This window comes from Saccopteryx leptura, chromosome 3 (assembly GCF_036850995.1).
Source record: "Saccopteryx leptura isolate mSacLep1 chromosome 3, mSacLep1_pri_phased_curated, whole genome shotgun sequence".
Taxonomy (NCBI): domain Eukaryota; kingdom Metazoa; phylum Chordata; class Mammalia; order Chiroptera; family Emballonuridae; genus Saccopteryx; species Saccopteryx leptura.
The window spans coordinates 135,818,269-135,844,548 of NC_089505.1; the positions used below are offsets into that span (position 1 = coordinate 135,818,269).

At 42.2% G+C, this 26,280-nt stretch overlaps 1 protein-coding gene across 8 annotated transcripts in view; it reads left to right on the forward strand.

Moving 5' to 3' along the window:
- The window catches only part of PATJ (PATJ crumbs cell polarity complex component), a 411,472-nt gene extending 385,403 nt beyond the window's left edge, over window positions 1-26,069 (forward strand). For 6 of the 8 annotated variants that reach the window (XM_066376436.1, XM_066376440.1, XM_066376441.1 and 3 more), the window contains 3 exons: window positions 14,784-14,890; window positions 18,637-18,760; window positions 24,114-26,069. In XM_066376436.1, the coding sequence (XP_066232533.1) occupies window positions 14,784-14,890; window positions 18,637-18,760; window positions 24,114-24,260 (378 nt within the window). In that variant the 3' untranslated portion in view covers window positions 24,261-26,069. The remainder of the gene's footprint in view (window positions 1-14,783; window positions 14,891-18,636; window positions 18,761-24,113) is intronic. The other 2 variants (XM_066376442.1, XM_066376443.1) reach the window with 1 other exon arrangement.
- The last annotated feature ends 211 nt before the right edge of the window (window positions 26,070-26,280 follow it).

Sequence of the window (26,280 nt, forward strand, 5' to 3'; positions counted from 1 at the left end):
AAGCAACTACTACAAGTAGATGTTACCTGCTTCTCCCCTCTCTCCCTCTCTTTCTCTCTTTCTTTCTTGTTCTCCCCCCTCTCCAAAAATCAATAAATAAAATCTAAAAAAAATGTTTTTTCAATGAAAGAGGAAAAATAATAAAACACCAGATTTATACAGGAGATCCAATATCCAACAAATAGGAGTTACAAAAAGAAAAACAGGAAAAGAACAAAGAAATGAAATCAATTCAACATTCTGAAAGTTTCAAGGAGAAAAGTAATTAGCTACTTACAAAAGAACAAGAGATTCAAATGGTACCTGGCTTTTATTTTTTAGCAGTGTATTTCTGAGAAATTAATTTAGGATATACTCCAAAAAAAAAGAGCACCATGTGACAGAGGAAAACCAATGGATTTAATACTAGAGAACATTGAAGGCCAAGACAGCTGTGTAGCAGGCCTAGAGAACAGCTTATCCAACTTGGAGCAGGAAGAGAAGAGGGTTCCAAGAGAGATGCTTCTGAGTTAAAGAGGAAAAGGAGGAACAGACAGACTATCTCATATTTAACAGAATTGGAAATTTGGGATCAGTTAGGACATTTGGGGCTAAATTAGTTATAAGTATATTAAAAAGTAAACAAAATGAGATAATTATTAACCTTGGGGAAAATAAACATACCAAAAAAAAAAAAAAAGGAAATGTAATCATAGTTTAGTAGTTGGCGCAGTATAAATAACATTTATATAAACATTCCAAGTCATAATAAAACCAATATAACCAAGTATCATAACTCATGAAGTATTAGTAACATGGGGTCTGGGGTGTGTTGTAGGAAAGGAAAATATAAGTGAGGTTAATCTTTATCTTTTATTAATCGGATATGATGAGATCATATTTAAAACCAAACAAGAAATAGAAGTAAAAGCATTTTTTTGTAGAAATATAGAAGCAAATATGGGCTAAGTAATTAGGGAGGAGGGAAGAAGGGGACTGTTCATTAAATACTATGTAATCATTTTTAATTTTATTTATTTATTGGTTTGAGAAAGAGAGAAACACTGTTTCACTTATTTATGCATTCATTGGTTGATTCTTGTATGTGCCCTGGCTGGGGATTGAACCTGCAGCCTTGATATACTGGGGTGACACTCTAACCAACTGAGTTACCCAGCCAAAACTCACTTTTATTTTTTTAATTATACATGAATAAATTTGATTTTAAAAATTCAAATAAAAACAGAGACATTGCTAGAAATTGTTGGAACTATAGAGATATATTTAAAGAAACAAAGAAAACAAGTAGAACTTTAAGATATAAAAGTTAAGTGGAAGTTTGGCAAGCTAAATTTCCATCTCTTGGAAGAGGGAGTCAGTCAACATCATGATGATAAATTTCGGCCCTGGCCGGTTAGCTCAAATGGTTAGAGTGAAGTCCAAAACACTAAGGCTGTATGTAGATTTGATTCACAATCAGGGCACACATGGGAAGCGGCCAATGAACACACAACTATGTGAAACAACAAATGAGTGCTTCTCTCTCTCCCTTCTTCTCTCTGTCTCTCTAAAATCAATCAATCAATAATTTTTTTAAAAGATGATAAATTTCAAAATTGACTTATCAGCATATTACTTAGCTAGACCTCTAGGATTTAAAAGAGAAAAGTTCAGCAGCCTGGCCTGTGGTGGCACAGTGGATAAAGCATCGACCTGGAACGCTGAAGTCGCCGGTTCAAAACCCTGGGCTTGCCCGGTCAAGGCACATATGGGAGTTGATTCTTCCCGCTCCTCCCCCCTTCTCTCTCACTTCTCTGTCTCTTTCTTGCTCTTTTCTCTCTAAAGTGAATAAATAAAATCTTTAAAATTAAATAAATAAAAGAAAAATTCAGTGTATCTCTAGGAAATGAGAGTGTTGAATTTTTTATCATGTACTGTACTATTAAATATTTTATCATGTGCTCACAAAAAGAAATAACCTGGAGAAACAGAATAGAACCAGGAGACAAAAATATGTTCCTGGACACTAAGGGAAAAAAGAATTTCAAAAATAGCACATTTACCAATGAGGCAGGAGTAAATAAAACTGCAGAAAAGTCAGTATAACTGGCAGATGAGTCACTGGCAATCTTTACTTGAGTTCTTTTTTTTTTTTTTTTTAATTTTAGAAAGGAAGAGGGAGGCAGAGAAACACTGATTTGTTGTTCCAGCCATTCATGCATTTTTTGGTTGATTCCTGTATGTGCCCTCACCAGGGATCAAACCCGCAACCTTGGGATCGTTACGATGCTCTTATCCAGGCAGGGCTTTTGAGTTCTTTTAGAGTTGGTAGCAAAGCGTTGGCCAGGTAGCTCAGGTGATTGGAGCGTTGTCCCCATACCCCAAGGTTGTGAGTTTGATCCTCAGTCAGGGCACATACAAGAATCAACCAATGAATGCATAAATAAGTAGAACAACAAATTGATGTTTCCCCTTTCTCTCTCTCTTTCTCTCTCTCTCTCTCTCTTATCTCTCTCTTCCCACCCTTCTTCCCTTCCTCTCACTTTCTTTTTTTTTTTTTTAAAAGGAAGCATTTTTTTTCCTTTTAATTTTTTATTTTATTTATTCATTTTAGAGAGGAGAGAGAGAGACAGAGAGAGGAGAGAGAGACAGGGGAGAGGAGCTGGAAGCATCAACTCCCATATGTGCCTTGACCAGGCAAGCCCAGGGTTTCGAACCGGCAACCTCAGCATTTCCAGGTTGATGCTTTATCCACTGCGCCACCACAGGTCAGGCTCCTCTCACTTTCTAAAATAGTTGGGAGCAAAGGACATAGAAGAAAAGATAGACATGATGTTACCAGTGAAAAAGAAATTTTGCAGAGGAGTTCGAATCTGATGGCTTTTTTTTAGGATGGTCATTTTCTAAGAGTGAGTAAAGCAAAGATTTTGTTATTTGAGAAAAATGCTTTTCAAGTGTTAGTGCTCTGGAATCACCTTGATGGCTTGTTAAACGTGATTGCAAGGTCCCACCACTAGAAGTTTTGATTCCATAGGAATGGGGTGGAATAAAAAATTTACATTTAGCCTGACCAGGTGGGGGCAAAGTGGATAGAGCATCAGCTTGGAATGCTGAGGACCAAGGTTCAAAACCCCGAGGTTGTTGGCTTGAGCGCAGGCTCATCTTGCTTGAGCACAGGCTCACCAGCTTGAGTGCGGGGTCACTGGCTTGAGCATGGGATCATAGACATGACCCTGTAGTCTCTGGTTTGAGCCCAAAGGTTGCTGGCTTGAAGGCCAGGGTCACTGACTTGAGCAAGGGGTCACTCGCTCTGCTGTAGCCCCCCCCCCCCATAAAAGCACATATGAGAAAGTAACCAAATACAACTAAGGTGCTGCAATGAAGAATTTTTGCTTCTCATCTCTCTCCCTTCCTGTCTGTCCCTATCCTTCCCTCTCTGTCTCTCTCATAAATAAATAAATAATTGCATTTATAATAAGCTCCCAGGTATTGCTGATGCCACTTGTTTAGAGAGCAGCCCGAGACCCACTGGAGTAGTGCATTATTCAGGGATGAGTAAAGATTTGCACAATTTTTTTTCTATGCCTGGAATACCCATCACACAGTGCCCTCATTTCTCTCTCTATTTTTTTTTTAACCTCTTTTTAAATCTTGTGAAATCATTTGTTTAGGAATTCTTTAACCAAGAACATGGAGCATCTGGGTGTCAGTTCCCCTGAAGACCATGAATTTGTCCAAAGTGGAGACTGTCTGTGCCTTCAGCACAAGGCCTAGCATAAAGCAGATGCCTAGAACATGCTGGCTGCACTGAGGAGGTTTCTGAGCCATGCTGATCTAGTTGGAGGGCATGGACTTATAGAGGACAAATCAGCAGTTACCAGTTGGGTTCAGAAAAATTCCAATAGAGGAGAAGGAAGGACTGGGTTGGTAATTTAAAAGACAAGCATCTAAAAGCACATGTATTTATCATTAAGGGAATGGTTTGTGAGTAGTTCTTTTTTGTTGTTGTTCTTTTTTTTAGCAAGAGACAGAGAGAGAGGGGGACAGATAGACACGAAGAGAGAGAAATGAGAAGCATCAACTCATATTTGTGGCACCTTAATTGTTCACTGATTGCTTTCTCATGCATGCCTTGACCAGGGGGCTCCAGGTGAGCCAGTGACCCCTTGCTCAAGCCAGCGACCTTGGGCTTCAAGCCTGTGACCTTTGGGCTCAAGCCAGCAACCATAGGGTCATGTCTATGATCCCACACTCAAGCCAGCGACCTCAGGATTTCGAACCTGGGTCGTCAGCATCCCAGGTCGATGCTCTATTCCTCTGCACCACTGCTTAGTCAGGCTGTGAGCAGTTCTTAACTTTGGTGACACGGTAAAATCACTAATTTCATCACTGGTTCCTGGGTCTCAGCCCCAGCGATGAAATTGGTCTGGGATGAGGCATGGACATCGGGATCTTTTTGTTTCCCAGGTGATTCTAATATTCTAGCCAGGAGTAAGATTTGTGGGGGTCATGATGGATAAAAAGCTAAGTGATGCCAGGACAGGGGTGATAAACTCCAGGAAGAAAACAAAGTGCTAAAGGTTTAAAAGTTGAACTGAAGACCTAGTGGAGGCTCTGTAGGACAGGCAGGTGTTAGTGTCAGGAAGCTGTGCACTTTGAAGCCTGTCACTTAACTCTTTAGTTTCCTGTAAACAGGGATCATAGCTCCTTTCTTCCACGATTGCTGTGAGGATTAAATGAGATGTAATATTTAATGAAAACAGGGGATTGCAAATGGCAAGCATAAATTAAGTGGTATTTTACTACTTGCATTATAATAACATAGGCTTGAAGTCAGAGGACCTAAAATTCCTTGTTGGAGTGGTTTTCAAGTGACACTTGAGGTGCATGTCACTAGATGGCGATTTGTCCCTTATTTGACTTCAGACATCTTGAGTCTTGGCTATAGGGGGTTGGTTAGAGCATTGTCCCAATATGCAAAGGTTTCTGGTTTGACCCCCGGTCAGGGCACATGCAGAAATAGATTGATATTTCTTTCTCTCTCTCTCCCCTTCTTTCTCTCTAAAATAAATAAATAAAAATCAAAAAATTTAAAAATGTTGACACTTCAGACCAGTATATTTCTAAAACTGACACATTAAAATCAATAGATTTTGATGTCACTAGAATCAGTGTGACAGATTCTAAGTAAAAACTTTAAGCAGGTGTGCTTTCTAGTTCATTAGGTTAAACCAAGTGCTAGGCCTGGAACCAGACAAGCCTTTTCTGATTGTTCTTCTGTAATGTGCCCCCAACTTAAGATGCCAACTCCTTCAAGAATCACCTTAACTTGAGGGCCTCCCTGTCTTTCTTCAGCTTATCTGCACTCTGGATCCAGGCTGCGTGTGAGTGCTGAGTTTGTATTTTGTACGGCGAGACATGAGTCCTAACAAATCTAAGGGCTAATCATATTTTTTTTGCATGATCAGCAGGCCTGGAAAGTTCTAAGCAAGGAGCTTAAGTATTGTAATGCTGTAGTTACCTGGAAAATACTTTGCATTCATTGGTTGATTCTTGTATGTACCCTCACTGGGAATCAAACCTACAACCTTGATGTATTGGAGTGACACTTAGTTCTTCAAAACATAGTCCCCCTAGGCCCTGGCCAGTTGGCTCAGCGGTAGAGCGTCGGCCTGGCGTGCAGGGGACCCGGGTTCGATTCCTGGCCAGGGCACATAGGAGAAGCGCCCATCTGCTTCTCCACTCCCCCCCCCTCCTTCCTCTCTGTCTCTCTCTTCCCCTCCCGCAGCCAAGGCTCCATTGGAGCAAAGATGGCCCGGGCGCTGGGGATGGCTCCTTGGCCTCTGCCCCAGGCGCTAGAATGGCTCTGGTCGCAGCAGAGCAACGCCCCAGAGGGGCAGAGCACCACCCCCTGGTGGGCAGAGCATCGCCCCTAGTGGGCGTGCCGGGTGGATCCCGGTCGGGCGCATGCGGGAGTCTGTCTGACTGTCTCTCCCCGTTTCCAGCTTCAGAAAAATACAAAAAAAAAACAAAAACAAAAACATAGTCCCCCAAACCTGTTTTTTAACTGAATTTATTGGGGTGGCCTTGGATAATAAAATCAAATAGGTTTTGGTGGACCGTTCCATAACATATCATCTGTACACGGCACCACACGTTCACAGCCAAGTCTCCTTCCATCACTATTTATCCCGCTTCACCCTCTTCTCCCTCCACAGCCCCCCCCCCCCATAGTCACCACATTGTTATCTGTGTCTATGAACTGGTTCTTTCTCTGCTTAATCCCTTCACCTTCCCAAATGTGTTTTTAAGGAAAGGTACTCATCCTAGGGTTTATGCAGTAAAGGCCTATGCTTTATTACTCAATTAGAAGTTTTATTAAATATACGCTTTTATAATAAAACATCCAATTCTGATTGAATTGACTTTTGCTTATAGCCTAAATTATCAAATGTCACAAGGAGCCAAGGCACGAGACAATATCAGAATAACTACCTTCCTGCAATAAAGCAGTTTGAGGAGGAGACAAAATTTAGGATGGACATGAATATTAAAGGAAAACCCCTCTTGGCGGGGGAAACGTAGAGTGAGGAGGAATTACACTGGGAAGGGGAAACATGCTTACTGGTTCTTCCTCTTCCATTAATTCAAAGGTCTCTGCATGCTCCTTGGGCTCAGAGGAGAAGGCTTCTTCCCCATCTTTCATTCCACGAGTCTCCCTCTCCTCAAGTGGAGTGATTTCCTCTTTTCTTCTTTCATTTCACAAGATACCCTCTCCTCAGGGATTTCCTCCTCTTCCTTCAGGTGCAAGACCTCCCTCTCCTTAGTCAGGCACTTATTAAATATTTGACCACAGCGAATTTAGAGAGGATGTCAGGAAACAAAGCACTTTCATGAAATGCTGGGTGAAAGTTTCAACTGATACAGCCACTTGGCAGCTTAGGAAGATCTGTTCAGTTCAATATGCACACCCATCTCCCAGCAGGTCCATATCTAGTGATCTACCTGAACGAACCACTTCCAAGGTGTCTGTAGTAGCGCTATGTGCAACAACAGGAGGAACATAAACTTAAAAGGCCAAAAGGTTTGGAACTCGGTTAATGGTTTTGCAGGGTAGGTGGGAAGCAAGGAGGATATTGGCCACATCTCCAGGTCCCCAGGGATGAGGGATGAGAGATGAGAGGAAAGTGAGTTTCTGATCTGTAGAAAGCTGGACCAAAGGCTGCTGATCTTAAGAGTTGGAGCTGACTTTAGCCATGTCCAAGGACTCCAGACACCACAGCTCTTGAACCAGATATTCACGTTGCACAGACCCAATACCTATCATCTAAGGGCCTCAAAGCCCCCCTGCCCTACCCAGGAACCCCGTCCTTCCCCCTCTCCACTTTGAACAGCCAGAGTTCACATCTGCCTCCCAACACTAGATGACATCGACTGCAAGCTTGTTTGTTGGAGGGCAGGCAACAGTGTTTCCTGTGTTCCCATCTTTATTCTCAGAACCTACCACAAAAGTTTGTACCCAGAAATCCAAGATGTCCCCTTCCCCCTTTTTTTTCAAAAAATAAGTAAACTTTTCATTAACCTGTTTGCCTTCCCGTACTTCAAAACACACAAATAGACCTCTCCTAGCCTTTACCTCCATGTTGTTCAATCCCAGATGTTGATGGGGCAAGAGCAAGCATTCCAGATGCAGAACTAAGCAAAGAGTCGTAGACCACATCTCCTTGAACTTGTAGTCAGCTAAACATACATGCCCTTCTGAGACCAGATTACCCCCTCTCTCAGGGGGCTGATACAAACACCGTGGGGCTGTAAAGTCAGCTGGAGGCGGTCTGTGCTTTTCTGTTATCTCCTGTGAAAGACCTCGCTGTCAGTGAACAGCCTTTTTGGGCCCTCAGCCCCTTGGGTTCCACTCCTACAATATAGGCATGGACCTGGGTGGCTCCTAAGATCCTAGGTGGATCTCTAAGATTTAATATTATCAGTGACTGGGAGGCCTGTTTTATTTCAGGGTTCTGGGGTGAGCTAAAGGCCTTCATGTTGTGGAGGGATGTGACTTTTTCTGCAAGATGATGAAGAAGTGTTTTTATATTTTCTAGCTAGATATTTTAAAGGTTTGTTTTTTTTAATCCAAATAGAACTATGACTTTGGTTTTACAATTTATGTGTCTGATTTCATGGAATCTTCAAAGTATAAGGTCTACCGGAAAGTTCTGTCCGTTTCTATCACAAGTTTCGACACGTAAGCACATGTTTATTTGGCGCATGTGTGCCTCTCTATTTTTATCACTTAATGTATATGTACTGATGTAGCAAATTAACTAAAACAAAGTTGATTCACCTTAGTCTTATGTGTGAAGCGATATAGTGTACCCATGGCTACTGATAAAGTTCATTTACGCCACTGTAATTTTTACGAATTTCAACAAGGAAGAAATGCTACAGAAGCATGTCTGTCGCATCCACCATATTCCCCAGACTTAGCACCCTCCAACTATCACTAGTTTTTGTCCTTACAAAATTTTTTGAAGGGCATAAAATTCAAAAATGAAGAAGATATCAAACAAGCACTGGTTCAATTTTTCACATCAAAAGATAAAACATTTTTCAAAAATGGGATATAGGCCCTGGCCGGTTGGCTCAGCGGTAGAGCGTCGGCCTGGCGTGCGGGGGGCTCGGGTTCGATTCCCGGCCAGGGCACATAGGAGAAGCGCCCATTTGCTTCTCCACCCCCTCCTCCTCCTTCCTCTCTGTCTCTCTCTTCCCCTCCCGCAGCCAAGGCTCCATTGGAGCAAAGATGGCCCGGGCGCTGGGGATGGCTCCTTGGCCTCTGCCCCAGGCACTAGAGTGGCTCTGGTCGCGGCAGAGTGACGCCCCGGAGGGGCAGAGCATCGCCCCCTGGTGGGCAGAGCGTCGCCCCTGGTGGGCGTGCTGGGTGAATCCCGGTCAGGCGCATGCGGGATTCTGTCTGACTGTCTCTCCTCGTTTCCAGCTTCAGAAAAATACAAAAAAAAAAAAAAAAATGGGATATAGGCCTGACCTGTGGTGGCACAGTGGATAAAGCGTCGACCTGGAAATGCTGAGGTCGCCGGTTCGAAACCCTGGGCTTGCCTGGTCAAGGCACAAATGGGAGTTGATGCTTCCAGCTCCTCCTCTTCTCTCTCTCTGTCTCTCTCTCTCCTCTCTCCCTCTCTGTCTCTCTCTCTCCCTCTCTCTCTCTCTTCTCTAAAAATGAATAAATAAAATAAATAAAATTTTTTTTAAAAATTGGGATATACAAATTGCCCTCACGCTGGCAAGAAATCATTAATAATAATGGCAATTATATTAAATAAAGTTTATTGATGGTAAGAAAAATTTGTATTTTGTTTTATTCCAAAAACGGACAGAACTTTCCAGTAGACCTTATATATTCTCTTTCTGAAAGTTGAAAAACTTTCCTCCTAGAACTTTTTTGGGGTGGGTATGTCCCACAGCCAAACCCTCTCTTCATACGGGGGAGTGGGATGTTTTCCTGCCTGTTGCCAAACGTGCCAGGATGATCTTCTGCTCTGTTTGCATCTGATATTAGACTACCTTTCTGCCCCTCTTCCTCCATCTCTAGACTGTAAACTTTGTGCCCTCATACCAGGCAGTTTGGGCTCATACTACATATGATTAAGAGCCCAAAATTCTAGAGTGAAATGGCATGGATATGATTTCAGCCTTCACTCCTTAACTGATGTGGGAAAGTGACTTAACCTCTCTGCTCCGTTGGGACTCAGGAGAGGGCTGAGCATGAAGTAAGTGCCCAGATTAGGAGTGGCGCTGTTACGTATTGAATAAATGCATAAAGGCGTGGCAGATTGCCATCAGATCCCGGCTTTTGCAGGAACCTTAGAATTAAACCGTGTTTTCCTGACTTTCTTCCTCAACCCCATAACGGATGATCTGTTTCCTGGTCAGCTGAGAGTCCATGTCCAAATTACCACCAAGTCTAGGAATCCCCTTCACCACATCCCAAAATGATAGATCTGGGGGTCTTTTTTTAATTTTATTTTAGGGAGAAACATTGATTTGTTGTTCCACTTATCTCTTGCATCCTTAATTGGTTGATTCATGTATGTGCCCTGGCCAGGGATCAAACCTGCAACCTTGGTGCATCTATCCCACTGAGTACCCATCCAGGTCTAGATTTTTAGTCTTTATTTGAGGGCTTGCTTTGGTGGGGATGCTAATTTGACATTCCATTTTGTGACTGCCTTAATTATTAGGGTTTTCTTCTTCTTAAAAGGACCTGAAACCAATCTCCTTGTAACCTCAATCAGTCTCAGTTATATTCTGTGAAAATTCAGAAAATTGAGTGTCATAATCCCTATTCTGTAGTGTAATGCTGGTGGCCGTGGCCATGCAGGTTCACACTGGATTCAGGCAGACGGTAAAGGAACTGTGGAGCCGGAGGATGGTGGGCCATTCTGTTTATTAGAGTCTCACAACAGTGGACGAGCAAGCAGGCGGGGAAAACCAATTCTCTCTCTCAGGGCTGACAAGCAAACAGGTGTGGGGTGGGGGGGACCCCTTCCCCTGCAAACAGTAGCAAAAATGGCCTCTCCAAATGGGGCAAGCAATCCATAATCTACAGTCTGCCGCCCTGAGGGCAAGCACCTGCAGCCTTACATGGACTATACACACAGGGTGCTGTCCTGTGCTCATGCACTAATCAGGCAAAGTGCAAGCGAGCAAACCTAACACACTTGTTTGCCCAAAATTTAGGAAGGTTTTAGATTCGTTCGTTCACACCACAAATACTCATTAGGTAATTATGTGCCAGGAACATTAATGTTGAAAAGCAGCCCTTTATGAATTCTTTGATTGGGTGGAAAAGATGTTACACAAATACACATCACAGTATGTGAGGAATACTTTGACAGTGCTGTGGAGAGGAAAACAGGAGAAGCTAATTTAAACATGGGTAGCCAAAGAAAGCTTGTATGAGGAAAGAGATTTGAAAGCTGATGCCAAGCCGGCTGGTTTGGGAGGAAGAAGTGTGGGGATGTGGGTGGATTCCAGACAGAGAGAACTGTGGGATGTAGGGGGATGTGGGATGTGGGGTGAGAAGGAAAGAGGTAGATGGGATTAGAGAGGCAGGCAAGGGGAGAACCTCTGTGTGTATAATTAAGGAGTGTGGGTTTTATTCCAAGTACAAAGAGAGACCACTGAAAGGCTTTAAGCAGGGGAGTGGCATTATCCATTTTATATTTGAAGAGATAGTACAGAAAAGAGATTGGAAGACAGTGAGTGGGGATTCCAGTTAAAAGGCAGCTGATGATGAATTGAATTCGGATGTTGACCACAGAGATGAAAAGTAAATAGATTTGAGAAGTATTTTGGAGGTATGCTGCAGAGGACATCATCATGAATTACATATGGCAGGTGAGAGAGGGAGACATCAGGTTGATACTCAAGAGAGTATCACCTGTATGTTTAGCATCCTAACTTCTTTTCCAGCTGGACAGTCACCAGCCAGCAAGCAAGTATTTTCAGTGTTATGCCTAATGGATTTCTAATAAGTCTGCTGGACATGACATCTACTAAAACGTGGAAAATGAATTGAAGGTATTCGATTGTTGGATCAAGAATTTGGATTTGGCCTGATCAGGCAGTGGCATAGTGGATAGAGCGTTGGACTGGGATGCGGAACACCCAGGTTCGAGACCCCGAGGTCACCAGCTTGAGCATGGGCTTATCTGGTTTGAACAAGGCTCACCAGCTTGAGCCCAAGGTCACTGGCTCAAGCAAGAGGTCACTCGGTCTGCTGTAGCTACCCCCCCCCCCCCCGTCAAGGCACATATGAGAAAGCAATCAATGAACAACTAAGGAGCCACAACAGGGATTTGACGTTTCTCATCTCTCTCCCTTCTTGTCTGTCTGTCCCTATCTGTTCCTCTCTCTGACTCTCTGTCTCTGCCACTAAATAAATAAATAAATAAATAAATAAATAAATACAGAAATACAGAAATACTGAGAAGCAGCCAGAAAAAAGAAAAGAGTTTGGATTTGGTTGTGTTAATTTTAATAAGCCCTTGAGATATTAAAATGCAGATATTAAGTTGGCAATTGTATATAACGACCAGGCTGGGAATTGTCAGCATGTTGTTGGCATTTAAAGCTATAGGAATGTGGCCCTGGCTGGGTAGCTCAGTTGGTTAGAACACTATTCCCATACACCAATGTTGCAGGTTCAATCCCCTGTTGGGGCAAATACAGGAATCAACCAATGAATGCATAAATAAATAGAACAAGAAATTGATCTCTCTCTCTCTCTCTCTCTCTTTCTCTCTCTAAAATCGATTAAAAATAAAAAAGCTATGGGAATGTGTGTGCTGTCCCCTGGCTGGTAGTGTGCAAGTGGGAGGTGGGCCCAGGACTGATCCACGGGGTGAGCAGATTAGCCGAGTTGGAAAAGTGGGCAGAGCGGAGAGGTGGGCCCTGGACATTTGGGCAGGTGATGGAGAGGGCAGCTAGGATGGAGGGTGTTAGTGAACTGGCGTAGGTTAACAGTAGATGAGATTACAGAGGTCATCTGCCAAGCCAGCCCCAGAACACTCGCTGTGGGGAAGGGGAGAAAGGGGTAAGCGGAGGGTCTCTTGTAGTCAGGGGGAGTCTGGCAGTTCCTCTTTGTCTCTTATTCTAAGTCTTTTCCCAGTTTGTTAGTCAGTCTTTGTATGGTATTTCCAGAAGATCCTGTAACTCACACTCAGCAGTGTTCTCCCCCTGCTTCACCTACTCTGATGTGTTCTGATCCAGCTGGGGCTGGGTCAGGGCTGTCCTGTTGCTTGATTTCATTCCAAGTATGAACAGATTCAGGTAAACTTACAGATTTAGGCAGCTGTGCCCTCTGTTGGTTTATTCTGAAACTGCAATCAAATCTAGCTCCTTTGCACTGCTATCAAGCTAAGTCCCTTCGCTCTGTACTTGTGCAATGAGAATTATAACCTAGAAGAAGAACCGTTGATCAAAAGCAGGGGTAGCCGGGTGCTGCTGAGAAAGAAGCTCTGATAACTCATTGAGGTGGAAGATAACTCCAGGCTACAGAGACAGTGCTGGCTTTTATGATTCCCGTTTGACAGATGAGGAAGCTGAAACTTGGACACAGCATCCTTTAAGTGGGAAAAATTGAACACCAGAACTCCTTTCTGTGTCCTAGTATGGGCTGTTAGAGCTATACCATATTTCTTCTAAATGCTTTGGAATGAGTTTTGCTGGATAGAAATACAAAATTAATGTTTAAATATTGTTATTCTACTATACTTTTGGGACCATCTAAAAGGTAAATCATAGAGACATTCGGTTTTTTATTCACCAAATATTAATTGAACACCTAATATATGCTGAACACTATTTTTGATAATGGAGATAGAGTAGTAAACAAAACAGACAAGTTTCTGGCCCACACATTCTAACATGAAGTGATAGATAAGGTAAAATATACACAATGACTCTGGCCAGGTAGCTTGGTTAGAGCGTTGTCCTGATAGGCCAAGGTTGGGGGTTTGATCCCCAGTCAGGGCACATACGAGTATCAACCAGTGAATGCATAAATAAGTGGACCAACAAATCAGTGTTTCTCTCTCTCTCTCTCTCTCTCTCTCTCTCTCTCTCCCCCCCCCTTCCTTTCTCTCTCTCAAATTTATAAATAAAAATACACACATAGTACATTAGATAGTAGTGGTGGTAAGAAGGAAGCAAGGCAGGGAAGGAGGATATGAAATGTTGGGCCAGGGTATGGGTGTGGAGATTGTAGTGTGGGTGGCCAGGGAAGGACTTTAGAGTAAAGACCTCAAGGAAGGGGAGCCAGCCCACACAGCTGCTGAACGCAGAGCGCTGCAGGCAGAAGGCACAGCAGTCCCAAGTGCTGAGAGGGAGTCTCCCTGGCATGTGAGAGGGCCAGCAAGGAGGCCAGCGTTGCTGGACAGAGGGAAAGCAGAGGAGAATGTTAGGAGATGGGGGCAGAGATACAACTGGGCAGATCACCTACAGGTGACCTGGTAGTGAGGATTTCAGGGTATGACCCAAAGGAGTTGGGTTTCCTTTGGACAGTGTTAAGCAGAGTAATGATCTGCTGTATTTTAATAGGATCCCATCCTGTCTGCTAGGGAGACCAGTGAGGAGGCTACTGTCAAACTGCAGGCAAAGGCAATTTTGTAGAAAGACCAATAGAATTTTGTGATTGCATGTGGGTTGTGAAAGAGTAGTCAAGGATGACACCAAGGTGTTTGCTGAAGCTGGAAGAATGAGGTTGCGGCGACCTGAGTTGAGGAAGACTACGAGAACAAATGGAGGGGCGGGCTCAGTGTGGGGCGTCGCAGCTTTGAGAGACCTGCAGACATCCCTTTAGGAATGCCAGGTGGTGATTGGATAGATATGGAGTTATATATATGGTTAAGTACGATGTGGTGCTGGAGATACAGACTCAAGGATTATCATTATATAGACGGTATTTAAATTGATGTTATGAGAGAACTAAGGGGATAGTTTAGATGGAAAAGATAAGCAGCTCAAGGACTGAGCCCTGTGGCCTCCGAGAGTTAGAGGTTTGGAAGCTCCGAAAGCATAGCCAAAGGTAGAAGGGAAACCTTACTAGGGCAGTGTCATGGAAGCCAAATGAGAGAATAGTTTGAGAGAGAGAGAGAGAAATCCATTGTGTCAAACGCTGCAGATAGGCTGGATAAGATAAGGACTGAGAGCTGGCCATTGGACATGCTGTGGTTTCTCGAATGCTCCCTGACTTACAATGGGTTGTCTTGTTCTAACTTTTCCCCCAGGTTGTAGCAGATACCAATATAAGCGCCATAGCAACTCAACTGGAAAGCTTGTCTACAGGCGGCCACCTCGGTTCCCCCGCTGCTGACCACCATCTGGAAGACACAGAGTGAGTGTTCTAGATGCAGAGTGCCTGTTATGTGTGTGGGCAAAGCTCAGTGAGACCTGTTCCAGATTCTAAAGCATATTCTCTAAAGAAGAGGAAAGGGGAAATGTGCATTATATTTCTTAATTTGTAGAAAATCTATAAGAAAGCACCAGAATTTTCTGTTTCTCACAGAGCTTTGTTCCACTGTTTGAGCTCTTACAGATGTGGCTGCAGGGCTGGCACACCCTGCATCTGGTCACTCTGATGTGGTGCCCCCACCTTCTCCCCTGAGAAACCACAGCTTTACAGCCCAGGTGCACCCTGCTTTATTATGCCAGGAACCAGGTTTCCTCTGTTTTCTAAGCAAAATCTTGTAATACTTGCTGGCATCCTTCATTAAAACCAGTCACTGCAGTGAAAGTTGCTCATTAAAGCTGTGTTTCTCAAACTAGAATGTGCATAAAAATAATCTAAAGAGCATATTTAAGAATGCTAATTTCCATGGCCCCTTTCTCAGAGATTCTGAGCAGGTGGTTCACAGTGGAGTCGCCAGAGGAAATTTGCTACAGATAGGCAGGCGGGGTACACTTTCAGAAATGCCGCCTAAAGTGATTCCTCTCAGTACCACCAGTGCCTGGTCACTAGTGGGTGCTCACTGCGTGTTTGTCAACTGATGTGAATGGTTTATTGGACAGCCATTCCCAACTTTTTCCTAGTATTTCATCAACTTATCTAACATCTTCGGATTTGTTTTTCTTGAGGAAAGAATATAAAACTAAGTTCATTTTACTGTCTTCTCATTATGAAAGTAATAAAAATATATGCTTTTGAAATATGACAAATACATGAACACTGAATAAAACATTTTTAAGTTTCAGTGGCCCTGTCCTTCAAAAAATAACAGAACCTTTATTGGAAGAATAATATACATTTAGCATTTTTTGATGTGTCCTTTTTTTTTTTCTGAAGTGAGAAGCAGGGCAGCAGAGAGACAGACTCCCGCATGTGCCTGACCGGGAGCCACCCGGCATGACCACCAGGGGGCGATGCTCTTGCCCATCTGGAACATTGCTCCGTTGCAACCGGAGCCGTTCTACCACCTAAGGCGGAGGCCATGGAGCCATCCTCAGCACCCAGGCCAACTTTGCTCCAATGGAGCCTTGGCTGCAGGAAGGGAAGAGAGAGATAGAGAGAAAGGAGAGGGGGAGGGGTGGAGAAGCAGATGGGCGCTTCTCCTGTGTGCCCTGGCCAGGAATCAAACCTGGGACTTCCACATGCTGGGCCGACGCTCTACCGCTGAGGCAACCAGCCAGGGCTTTGTCCATATTTTTTTTAATGATTACACAGGTCCTGACCGGTTGAGAACCACTAGCTTAAAAGAATTTAAGTCACTTATAATCCAACCACTGTGAATATTCAGAGATTTTTTTTTTACTTGTCTTCTACACAAAAAATTAAAACTAATTGAAAATGTGAGGTTAATGGAGGCAAACTCCATCTGATGCTGCCAGTGGAGGTGCGGAGATGCATTCCTCCCTCTACCCTGAAACAGGTCTCTCTAACTGTGAATAGGCACGATTATAAAGGTCTCTAATGATTTGGTGCCCCCCTCCCAGGGGCTAATTCTAAAACAATGGCTTTGGACATCTAGGTTCCCATTTCAGTATCCTTGGAAGTGGGCCCTGTGTTTGAAAGCAGAAACATAAATCAAGTTCATGTCTAGCCAGTGGGTCATTACTGAGAGTACTTATAAGGCCACAAAGTGATGAAAGGTAGAGCCTTATTTGTGACATCATTACCATTCAGCCACAGGGTAATTCATCATGATTTCAGCAGACATTCATTGAGTGCCTTTCTAAGGTGAGACACCGCACCAGTGCAGGGTCCCGAGGATTCAGACTTAGAAACATAGGTGAGAGCATTGGCCCAGTCCTCAAGGAACTTCCAGGGAACCAGAGAAACAGACCCATAAATCCGTAGTTACAAAAAAAAAAAGAGTTGATAAGCACAGGAGAGCCAAGTGCAAGGAAAGAGAAGCAAGCCCAGGGTCCTGCGAAACCATGGCCGAAGGGCATAGCACAATTAGGGAGTGTGCTTGGAGGCACTAATGCTGAAGCTGAGTTTTAAAGTAGTTGCAAAAAAAACAAGAGTGGCATCCAGAGCAGTCAGTAAGTTATATGACATAGACTCTCAGACATTACTACGGATGCCTGCTGTAAGCAGCCAGTAAGTCTATCAACAAACCACTGGTATTGGTGTGAAGCAGCCGAAGTCAAGCCTAAGCTAAGTGAGACAAAATTGAGAAGGAGGAGAGGGAAGAATATTCTAGTCAAACAGAACAGCACATTCAAAGGTTGCTTATATCCCAGTTTTGCAAATGTTTCTAACCATGGGAGTGACTGAGTTTCCATACCCACCACCTCACTCTGCCCCTCGGACATGCACGCTGCCACAAAACAAGCGATGCTGCCAGTACCCAAACGTCAGCCGCCTGCGGCAAACAGGCTGGGGGGTCGGAGTGCCTTCAGGTTTTTACCCTTTGGACAACCATGTTTTGGAATAAGAAGTTGGTATTAGTTAAGTTTTGATTTCACTGCTTGAACCCACATGGGTAATTTAATGTTTAGCCATGTTGTTTTTGAGAGAGATGACTTCCACACTGGACGAAGCTTTGAAAATCTAAACGATGCATTTGAAACAGATTGTCTTTATCCATTTCGCTTTACCTTGGTTTCTTCTCTCCTGGATTTCAGTTCTCATTTACACAGTCATGATACTGAATTCGTGACAGGCACGGTACATAATGCTGGGAATACTCAGGTGATTAAGACTTGAGGAGTTGGTGGTCTAATAGAGGAGAAAGATGGTGACTTAATCACAATGCAACAGGAGCCATGATGGAAAAGTGGGCCGAGTGCAGAGGAAGCACCAAGAAGGTGTGGCTTATTCTCCCAAGAGAAGCATCACAATGAGGTGGCTTTGGAAGAATGCGTCCCCACCAAGATGAAAGTGGTGGAGCAGGTGTGTGAGGGTATTCAGGGAAAAAGGAACAGCACTTTACTGAGGTATTAGGCCACCAACACCTGTTGAAGACACAAGTCCACCTGCAGACGCTTAGCGAAAGTGATATCCCACCTCCCTGTCTTCGTGCACATTCTTTAAGGGTGTAAAGACAGTTCCATTCAGTGTTAAGTTAGTCAGGAGTTCAAAACTAAGCATATGGAAAGATGCTTTGACCATTTCAGCATCATGACTTTATTTGTAAATATACTGCTCACAAAAATTAGGGAATATTTCAAAATGATTATGAAGCGATAAAAAGCATTTGATTTTTTTTAATTAAACAAGAACATCAGAAAAGCAAACGACAAGTCAAAGAAAGTTGTTTGATTATGCAAATGAGATGCAAAATCAACTCTTATTTCATTGGTGAAAATGCACTATACAGAAGACTGAAAGTACTGGAGTAGCTGCACGTTCCCTGATCCTCTAATTTTTGTGAGCAGGGTAGAAAACTGGGTTTTATGAAAGAGAAATTCCTAAAACATGAAGATCATTGGTCATTAGTTTGGCATGATTTGGGAAATTTTAAAATGTTTTTAAAATAAAAATAATTTTAAAAAATGTTTTTAGATTGCTCTCAGAGTTTGATTTGAGCTTATAGTTTCGCAGTGTGAAAGTCTCTCTCAAATCTGTGTTCTTCCATGAAAATGAAATTCCTTCTCAATATCTATTCTTGAATTAAACAGCATGCATTGTGTTTTCAGAACACCTCCACCTAAGATTATTACTTTGGAGAAAGGCTCTGGAGGATTGGGGTTTAGTATTGTAGGGGGTTATGGAAGTCCCCATGGAGACCTGCCAATTTATGTCAAGACTATATTTGCAAAGGTATTTTTTTCCTTTTTTACCATACTTTTTTTTTAAACCTAGGTGAGATTTTTTTAAGTGCTTGGGTTTATTTTGGACTATACTTGGATGTGTACATATATGCTTATTTCATTTTAATCTTAAAGGAAATTCACACCAGACTAGTGAAAAACAAGTTCTTTTATACTAGTGGAGTCACAGAAATGTAATTTTCTTTGGACCCTATTACAAAAGTCAAGGCTAGTAGATTTTAAAGAGTGTCTTCTCTCAGCTACACAATATCAGAAGCAGGGCTGTGCTCTTTGGAAAAAGGCCCTAGAAGTATTGCTGTGGGATGAAACAAAGATTTGACTTTCTCCTTTAAGAAAAGGTAGCAGATGCCTGACCAGGCGGTGGCGCAGTGGATAGAGCGTCGGACTGGGATGCAGAGGACCCAGGTTCAAGACCCCGAGGTCACCAGCTTGAGCATGGGCTCATCTGGTTTGAGCAAAGCTCACCAGCTTAGACCCAAGGTCGCTGGCTCGAGCAAGGGGTTACTCAGTCTGCTGTGCCCCCAGGTCAAGGCACGTATGAGAAAGCAATCAATGAACAACTAAGGTGTCGCAATGAAAAACTAATGATTGATGCTTCTCATCTCTCTCTGTTCCTGTCTGTCCCTATCTGTCCCTCTCTCTGACTCTCTCTCTGTCTCTATAAAAAAAAAAGAAAGAAAGAAAGAAAAAAGAAAAGGTAGCAGACACAAGAGGGCCACACGGGCTAAAGCTTTGTACAAGCCTTGGATCAGTGCAATATTAATGGTTGCCCATCACAAAAAAAACCTCAAGATACTTGAGCTTAAGATGGTTTCTTTCTTACAATACTCTGCCAGGTACTTGCAGCATCAGCCCAATAAGTTAGACTAAGACTAGATAATACAATTTTTCAGAAATTAAATATTCCAGTGCATTCTACTTAATACACAAGTCATAGTGTGCATGCCTCCAGATGGTTTCTAGATAAGTTACCTTTAACTTCATTGGGATTTTTAAAGTTGGAATTTAATTTTATTACAAATTTTGAAGATCTCTTAAAAGTATTCAGTATTGATATTACAATTTTCTTTTTCATTGGTTGTATCACAGTCACTTTATAAATCGATCCAATTGCCTCCTTTAGCTTTATTTTCCTTAAGAAATAAAGGTCTTTAAAAAATGAAATAAAGATCTTCAAAAGAAGATAGATTCTTTCTTTTTCAAGAAAGCTATACCACACACTCAATACAAGCGTGCTTTTACCTGTGCATATCTTACCACCTAACCATGCCCTGACCTAATCCATAAGGCATTGGGCATTTGGGGGGCCCATTAGGTACCTGCAGAGGTACCCACCTGTTTCCATCTTGCTGAGATGCCTATTAAGAAGGCATGTTATAAAAAAAGATGAAGAAGAAGAAGGTGTGTTATTCCTAAACACTATCTGTTGACGTGGTGACAGGCAAAAGGGAAGGGAAAGGCCACTTAGAGACATTCTAGATACCCGTGCTGCCCCAGTCTGAGCATTCCCAGAGCAAACAAAGCCCCCTGCCGACCCTCCTCTTCCTGAGACACTGAGACACCATTATAGGTAGTTGTGATGATCACCCTCTGGAGGCATTACTATACTTTGCTTTTAAAAGAGCCAGCTATGTAGATAAGGACTATGGAAAGGCTGCAAGGTTTGCCCTCACCTTTGAGCAAGATGTGCCTGTGCCTCCAAAAAGCCCCTCTAGAATGACGTAATCACCAGCTCAGTTCATAACTCTATGTACAGCAGCTGCGATTCAGAAAGAGGACTGGTTAGTTTCTAAGGCCTTTTGACCTGAGGCCCAGAGTTCAGCAGACTGTACAGCTGCACCTGTCCACAGTGCACAGGGCTGGAGACCAGGGCAGGCAGCCTTTGTCAGACCACCAGAATATACAACGGAGTGTGCAGTGGCCATGCGTTGCTGGCGGGTTTCTTAAAAAGAATCAGCTATCAAATCACAGTGGAACAAGAGTCATGGGTATAATGAAAGGACTGAAGCTCACACTTTTCAAAGGTCCCAGTTGAAAGTGCTCATTTAGGAAGCACTTGTGTAAGTCGTAACATAGTAGTAAATAGTGAATATCCTTGATATGTTTTACTTTTTAAGGAGTGGACCTTTACTTTGTAAAGTCAACCTGAAAATGAAAAGCTCTGTATTAATAAAAGAGAATATTCTGGCCCTGGCCTGTTGGCTCAGTGGTAGAGCGTCGGCCTGGCGTGCAGGAGTCCCGGGTTCGATTCCCGGCCAGGGCACACAGGAGAAGCACCCATCTGCTTCTCCACCCCTTCCCCTCTCCTTCCTCTCTGTCTCTCTCTTCCCCTCCCGCAGCCAAGGCTCCATTGGAGCAAAGTTTGCCCAGGCGCTGAGGATGGCTCTGTGGCCTCTCTGCCTCAGGTGCTAGAATGGCTCTGATTGCAGCAGAGCGACGCCCCAAAATGGGCAGAGCATCGCCCCCTGGTGGGCATGCCGGGTGGATCCCGGTTGGGCGCATGCGGGAGTCTGTCTGCCTCCCCGTTTCCAACTTCGGAAAAATACAAAAATAAATCAATCAAATAAATAAAAATAAAAGAGAATATTCTAAAGCCCTAGGTAATAAGCTACTTAGTTCAGTCAGTTTTGATAAAAAGTATAATCCAATGCAAGTAATTATTATTATTACTAAGGTAGTTCCATAGATTTTGCTATAAAATTTCACTTGATGACTTTTTCTTTCTTTTTTAATTTGTTGGAGTAAACCAAGATATCCAAATTTAAAAGTTTTCTGAAAAGAATCAAAAACTCAAAAAACTGATGAGTTTTTTAATAACAAAGTCTTTCTAAAACAAACTGTGACACTAAGCTAAACATTTCCCTGTAGAAATTTTAAAAGATCTAAAAACTAAAGCTATATGTTTTTCATGTTTTTTTAATAATGAACATATAATCTTAAAAATGTTTCTTTTTTTTAAGAGAGAAACAGGAAGGGAGATGAGAAGCATTAACTCATAGTTGCTTCACTTTAGTTGTTCATTAATTGCTTCTCATACATGTTTTGACTGGGAAGCTCCAGCTGAGCCATGATCTCTCCTTGCTCAAGCCAGCGACCTTGGGCTTCAGGCCAGTGACCTTTGGGCTCAAACCAGCGACCTTGGGATCGTGTTGATGATCCCATGCTCAAGCCAGTGAGCCTGTGCTCAAGCCAGATGAGCTCACACTCCAGCCAGCGACCTCGGAGTATGGAACCTAGGACCACAGTGCGCCAGGTCGACATTCTATCCACTGAGCCACCAGTCAGGCAAAAAAGTATCTTTTTAGGTTGGATCTTAGATGTCCACCAGGTATGGATTTTTATGTAACTTTTTTTGGTGTTCTAAGCCTAACTTAATAATTCTCTTACTGAACTAAGAAATTGACTTAGCCCATCAAGATCTTTACCCCTCTAGAAGTAGGAAGCCTCACAGACTCTTTGGATATATAGGATTTGCGAGACTTAAGTCAATCTGATTAAGTGGCTGCCAGAACCGTCCATTCTCATTCAGGTGTTTGGTTGGAAACTTCAAAAATCTAAGCCAACTTTAGGTCTGAGTCCCTTCAGCAGCCAGATTTTACCATAAGCAAAACGACATGGACCTGAAGACTTCAACAACTCTGAAAATGTAGGGAGCAGTTTTTCAGAGCCTGTGACATATGGAAGTTTGATCATCACCAGTGTTTCATTTTATTATACTCCCACCATTATGGAGCCAATACTGTGTGCCATACATTTACTCTTTAGAACAGGTGAAAAGTAGCCAGTCGGTGCCTATCTGACAGCACTGGGAGGGCTAAGGGAGCAAGCTGGGACGCAGCAGTGGGTGAAAGCCACATTTCAGAACCAGATGGAGGTCTCTCTGTGAACCATATATTTTTTTCTTCCCTGCTTTGTCTACAAATGCCACACTAACAATGTACGAGAGAAGATACAGGCCAGTAGTAGTTATCAAGCACCACAGCTCCTGAAATAGTCTACAGATCCTAGAAAGTTGAAAAATGACCCTCTTTTGCATTACTGAAAATGAAAACTTGAAGAGCTTAACATGCCTTTTGAAATGAATGACACAAGTATCGAATGCTTACTGAAGCCTTTAAACCTCAGCATGTAAAATGTCACAAAGTCAATTTAGCCAAGTAATTCTGATTTTATTCATCAGAGTTACTTGTTTAATCCTGTGTTTAGTGCAGTTAATACACTTTCTTTAAAAAAAAAAAAAGATTTGAATAAAGTTGCAAGTCATTTAATTTTGGTATCCCCCCCACCTCACCCCGGTGTAGGCCTGGTTTTGAGTATTTTTTATTATAGCTTCATTCAGGAATTTTCCCCTTTTCACAGTTTCACAGTCTAGATAATTCACCCACCACCTCAGGACCTCCATGCCACCAGTGGGCACGGGTCTCTGGAATGTTAGTGCCTCTTAACTCAGCTAGTGGATGAGTCAGTCAGGTATTGGGTGCCAGTGGGCCTGGTATCCCCAGTAATTCAGGATCATTTGGAGGACCCTTACGGCACTGTTCAAGGGATTTTCACAGTTACCCCAACAGATGGGAAAAGCCTCCTGTAAATCATTCTCTAGGCCTTTTCTTTCCTTGCCTATCCAAAATATTTCTAGTAATATCATGGCATTTTTAGATACTCAGATTTAGAATGAAAAAAAGCCCAAGTCTCACTTGCTTTGTGCCGTTTTGAGAAGCCATGCACTGGGTGTGTAATGAAAGTAGTCGTTTAGAAACCTATTTAGATGATCAAAGACACATAACATTGAAGCTTTTGAATATGATATTCCAAAATTTTAGAAATGCCACATTTTTGTGTATTTATATATAAAACAGCTTTATTGAGATATAATTCACATACCATACAACTCACCCCTTTAGAGACTACACTTATTTTTGACAGATCACCACAGTGCTGATAGGTAATAATACAGTGGGAACCCTATACATATAGTGAAGGTATCAGCTGTAAGACTAACACCAGATTCACTTCTGCCTTCATTTGTGTATTACATATTTATGAATATGACATGACATTCAAATTCCATTTAGCAATAAATATTAAAATAAGGTCCTACATATTAAAAGAAATACGAATATTATTACATTTCTACTAGTATGTTATGGTTATTATTCAGTAACTATTCCAATAACATATCCTATGTTTTTATTAATTTTCTTAAATTAAAAACATTACTTATTTAAATAACTTCAATGGGTAGTTTTTAAAGTTATGCTTTTAATATGCACACCATGATATTAATATTGTTTGGATGTTAATTTCTTCACCCTGGATTAAACTGGAATATTTCTTGTTTGTAGGGAGCAGCTGCAGATGACGGCCGATTGAAGCGAGGTGATCAGATTTTAGCAGTTAATGGCGAGACTCTAGAAGGTGTTACTCATGAGCAAGCTGTGGCCATTCTAAAACGCCAAAGAGGGACCGTAATCTTAACTGTGCTGTCATGAGCCGCGGGTCCTGATTACAGGATAGATGCTGTAGAATATCCCTAGGAAGATGGAGCTCTGGGAGAGGACGAAAAGCAATCGCAACTGAAATCCACCTGCATTCTTACTGTCTCATGCTCTCTGCTCAGGAGAGATGGCTGGGGTTTCTCATGTACTTCCCACTCAGCAACCATCTCCCTAATGGTCCCAGCATCTGTCCCCTCCTGGTGAGGTCGAATGAGTCCTACCTGCTTTGCATATAACATTGATGTTTATCAACTAGTGATAACTGGTTCTGATGAAATTTGCTGAGACTAACAACTACTCCTTATGCCCCTCTCTCCCCATCCCTATGCAAACAGAGGCTTAACAGTAACCTCAGATCTCTTCCGATGAACAAAAACAAATGTTAAGTAACTGTCATCTCACTCACGATTTACTTATGCTAATTGTCGCTTCAAGTACGCCAGAAAACATTAGCAGTATAATTAATTTACCAGTGATCCCCATGATGAAATAAGAAATTCTCCTATGGGAAATTATTGTACTCTCTTCTCTACCGCTTATGGGCAAATAAGTCTGAAATGCAGTTCTCTGGATAGATCTTGATACATTAGTCATTGGTGATTATGATGAGTCAGTGTGCAGACTGCAATCCAAAAATTCTGAAAGGCTTTCTAATTATTTTCATAGCTACATAAATGCAGACCACCTAGCAAAAGCACTGTATTCTCAACGGGAACAATTAGCATCCATGCTCTGAATTCTAACAATGCTAAATTATGTTTGAGTCTGGGAAGTTCATCTGGAGTTAATGACATATCAGTAGGCAAGTATCATTCCCACCCCTGCGTCTTCAGAAAGGAGGTGGAAGCCCCAAAACCACACTGCAGAGATCCGCAAGTTTTGTCTCAAATCATACAATGTCTAGGAGGCCTTGGCCTTGTGGAATTTGGAGTGACAAATTTAATTATCCTCCTTGTCTCCATACTGGTCAGTGTAGCAGCACAGACTATAGGAACGTAGATGTACTTAGCCGCAAAGTGATTGAGCAACTAAGCTGAGCCGAGGAAGCACTGATGGCTCCTTGGCTAATGTTTCCAGGTCTCCAAGGAGCCTTTTTTGCTATAGTTCTGCATGGTAAGAAAGCAACTATAGCAGAAAATATAAGACTACCTTTAAGGTTGGTTAGGGACATTCTTATTCAGGTATTAGCAGAAAAAAAGAGAGATGCTTATCAGTGACTGTTTTAAGTTCTCCTGTAAAAAAAAAAAAAAAAAAAAGGACAATGAGGATGAATGCCAGCATCATTAATGGAAGAAGCAGCTGGCATTATTTAACTAAAAAACAATGCTGCAAATAGTTCACAGTAATTATTATCAAAATGTAATGGCCTCTAATTTTAAATGTTATTTAATAAGTGTAGATTTTAATTGAGAATTATCTTTGAGTAGATATAATCACAAAGTGCATTAACTCTTGTTGGAATATTTTGTGGCTATTCCAAAGTATAGAGTGCCTAAATTTTATGTTGAAAATGTCTTTCATGATTGGTATTAAGTTTTCTGAAATTACACGTGGCTTTTGAAATTTCTAATGTATCCAAGATAGGCAGTATTGTTTGGATCTTGCCTTTCAATGCATGAGAAGCTATCAATCTCTGAACACTCTATATTAATTGTATCTGCAAGAACACCTCAGGCATCCAAGAAGAAATGAAGCCCAAATAAAACTTGAAAATGCACCTTAACATAATATATATGTATACTTTTGAAATATGATTCTGCTTGATTTTGATGGAATGGCCATTAAATAGACATTTTGAAATAATACATCTTTGTTGTGTGTCTCTACACATTACGCTTTTAGGTCATGTCACTCAAACTCTAGTGATAAAAAAAAATGTGATGCTTTATAGTCCTTGCTGCAGTACGTTGACAGAACCAGGGCTCTGGGAACCGGTGCTGCCTCTGCCTGCCTGGCTGAGAAATAGTTGCCTTGCCAGAGGCTCTTTTTTTGCATCAGAACTGACTGACAAGCT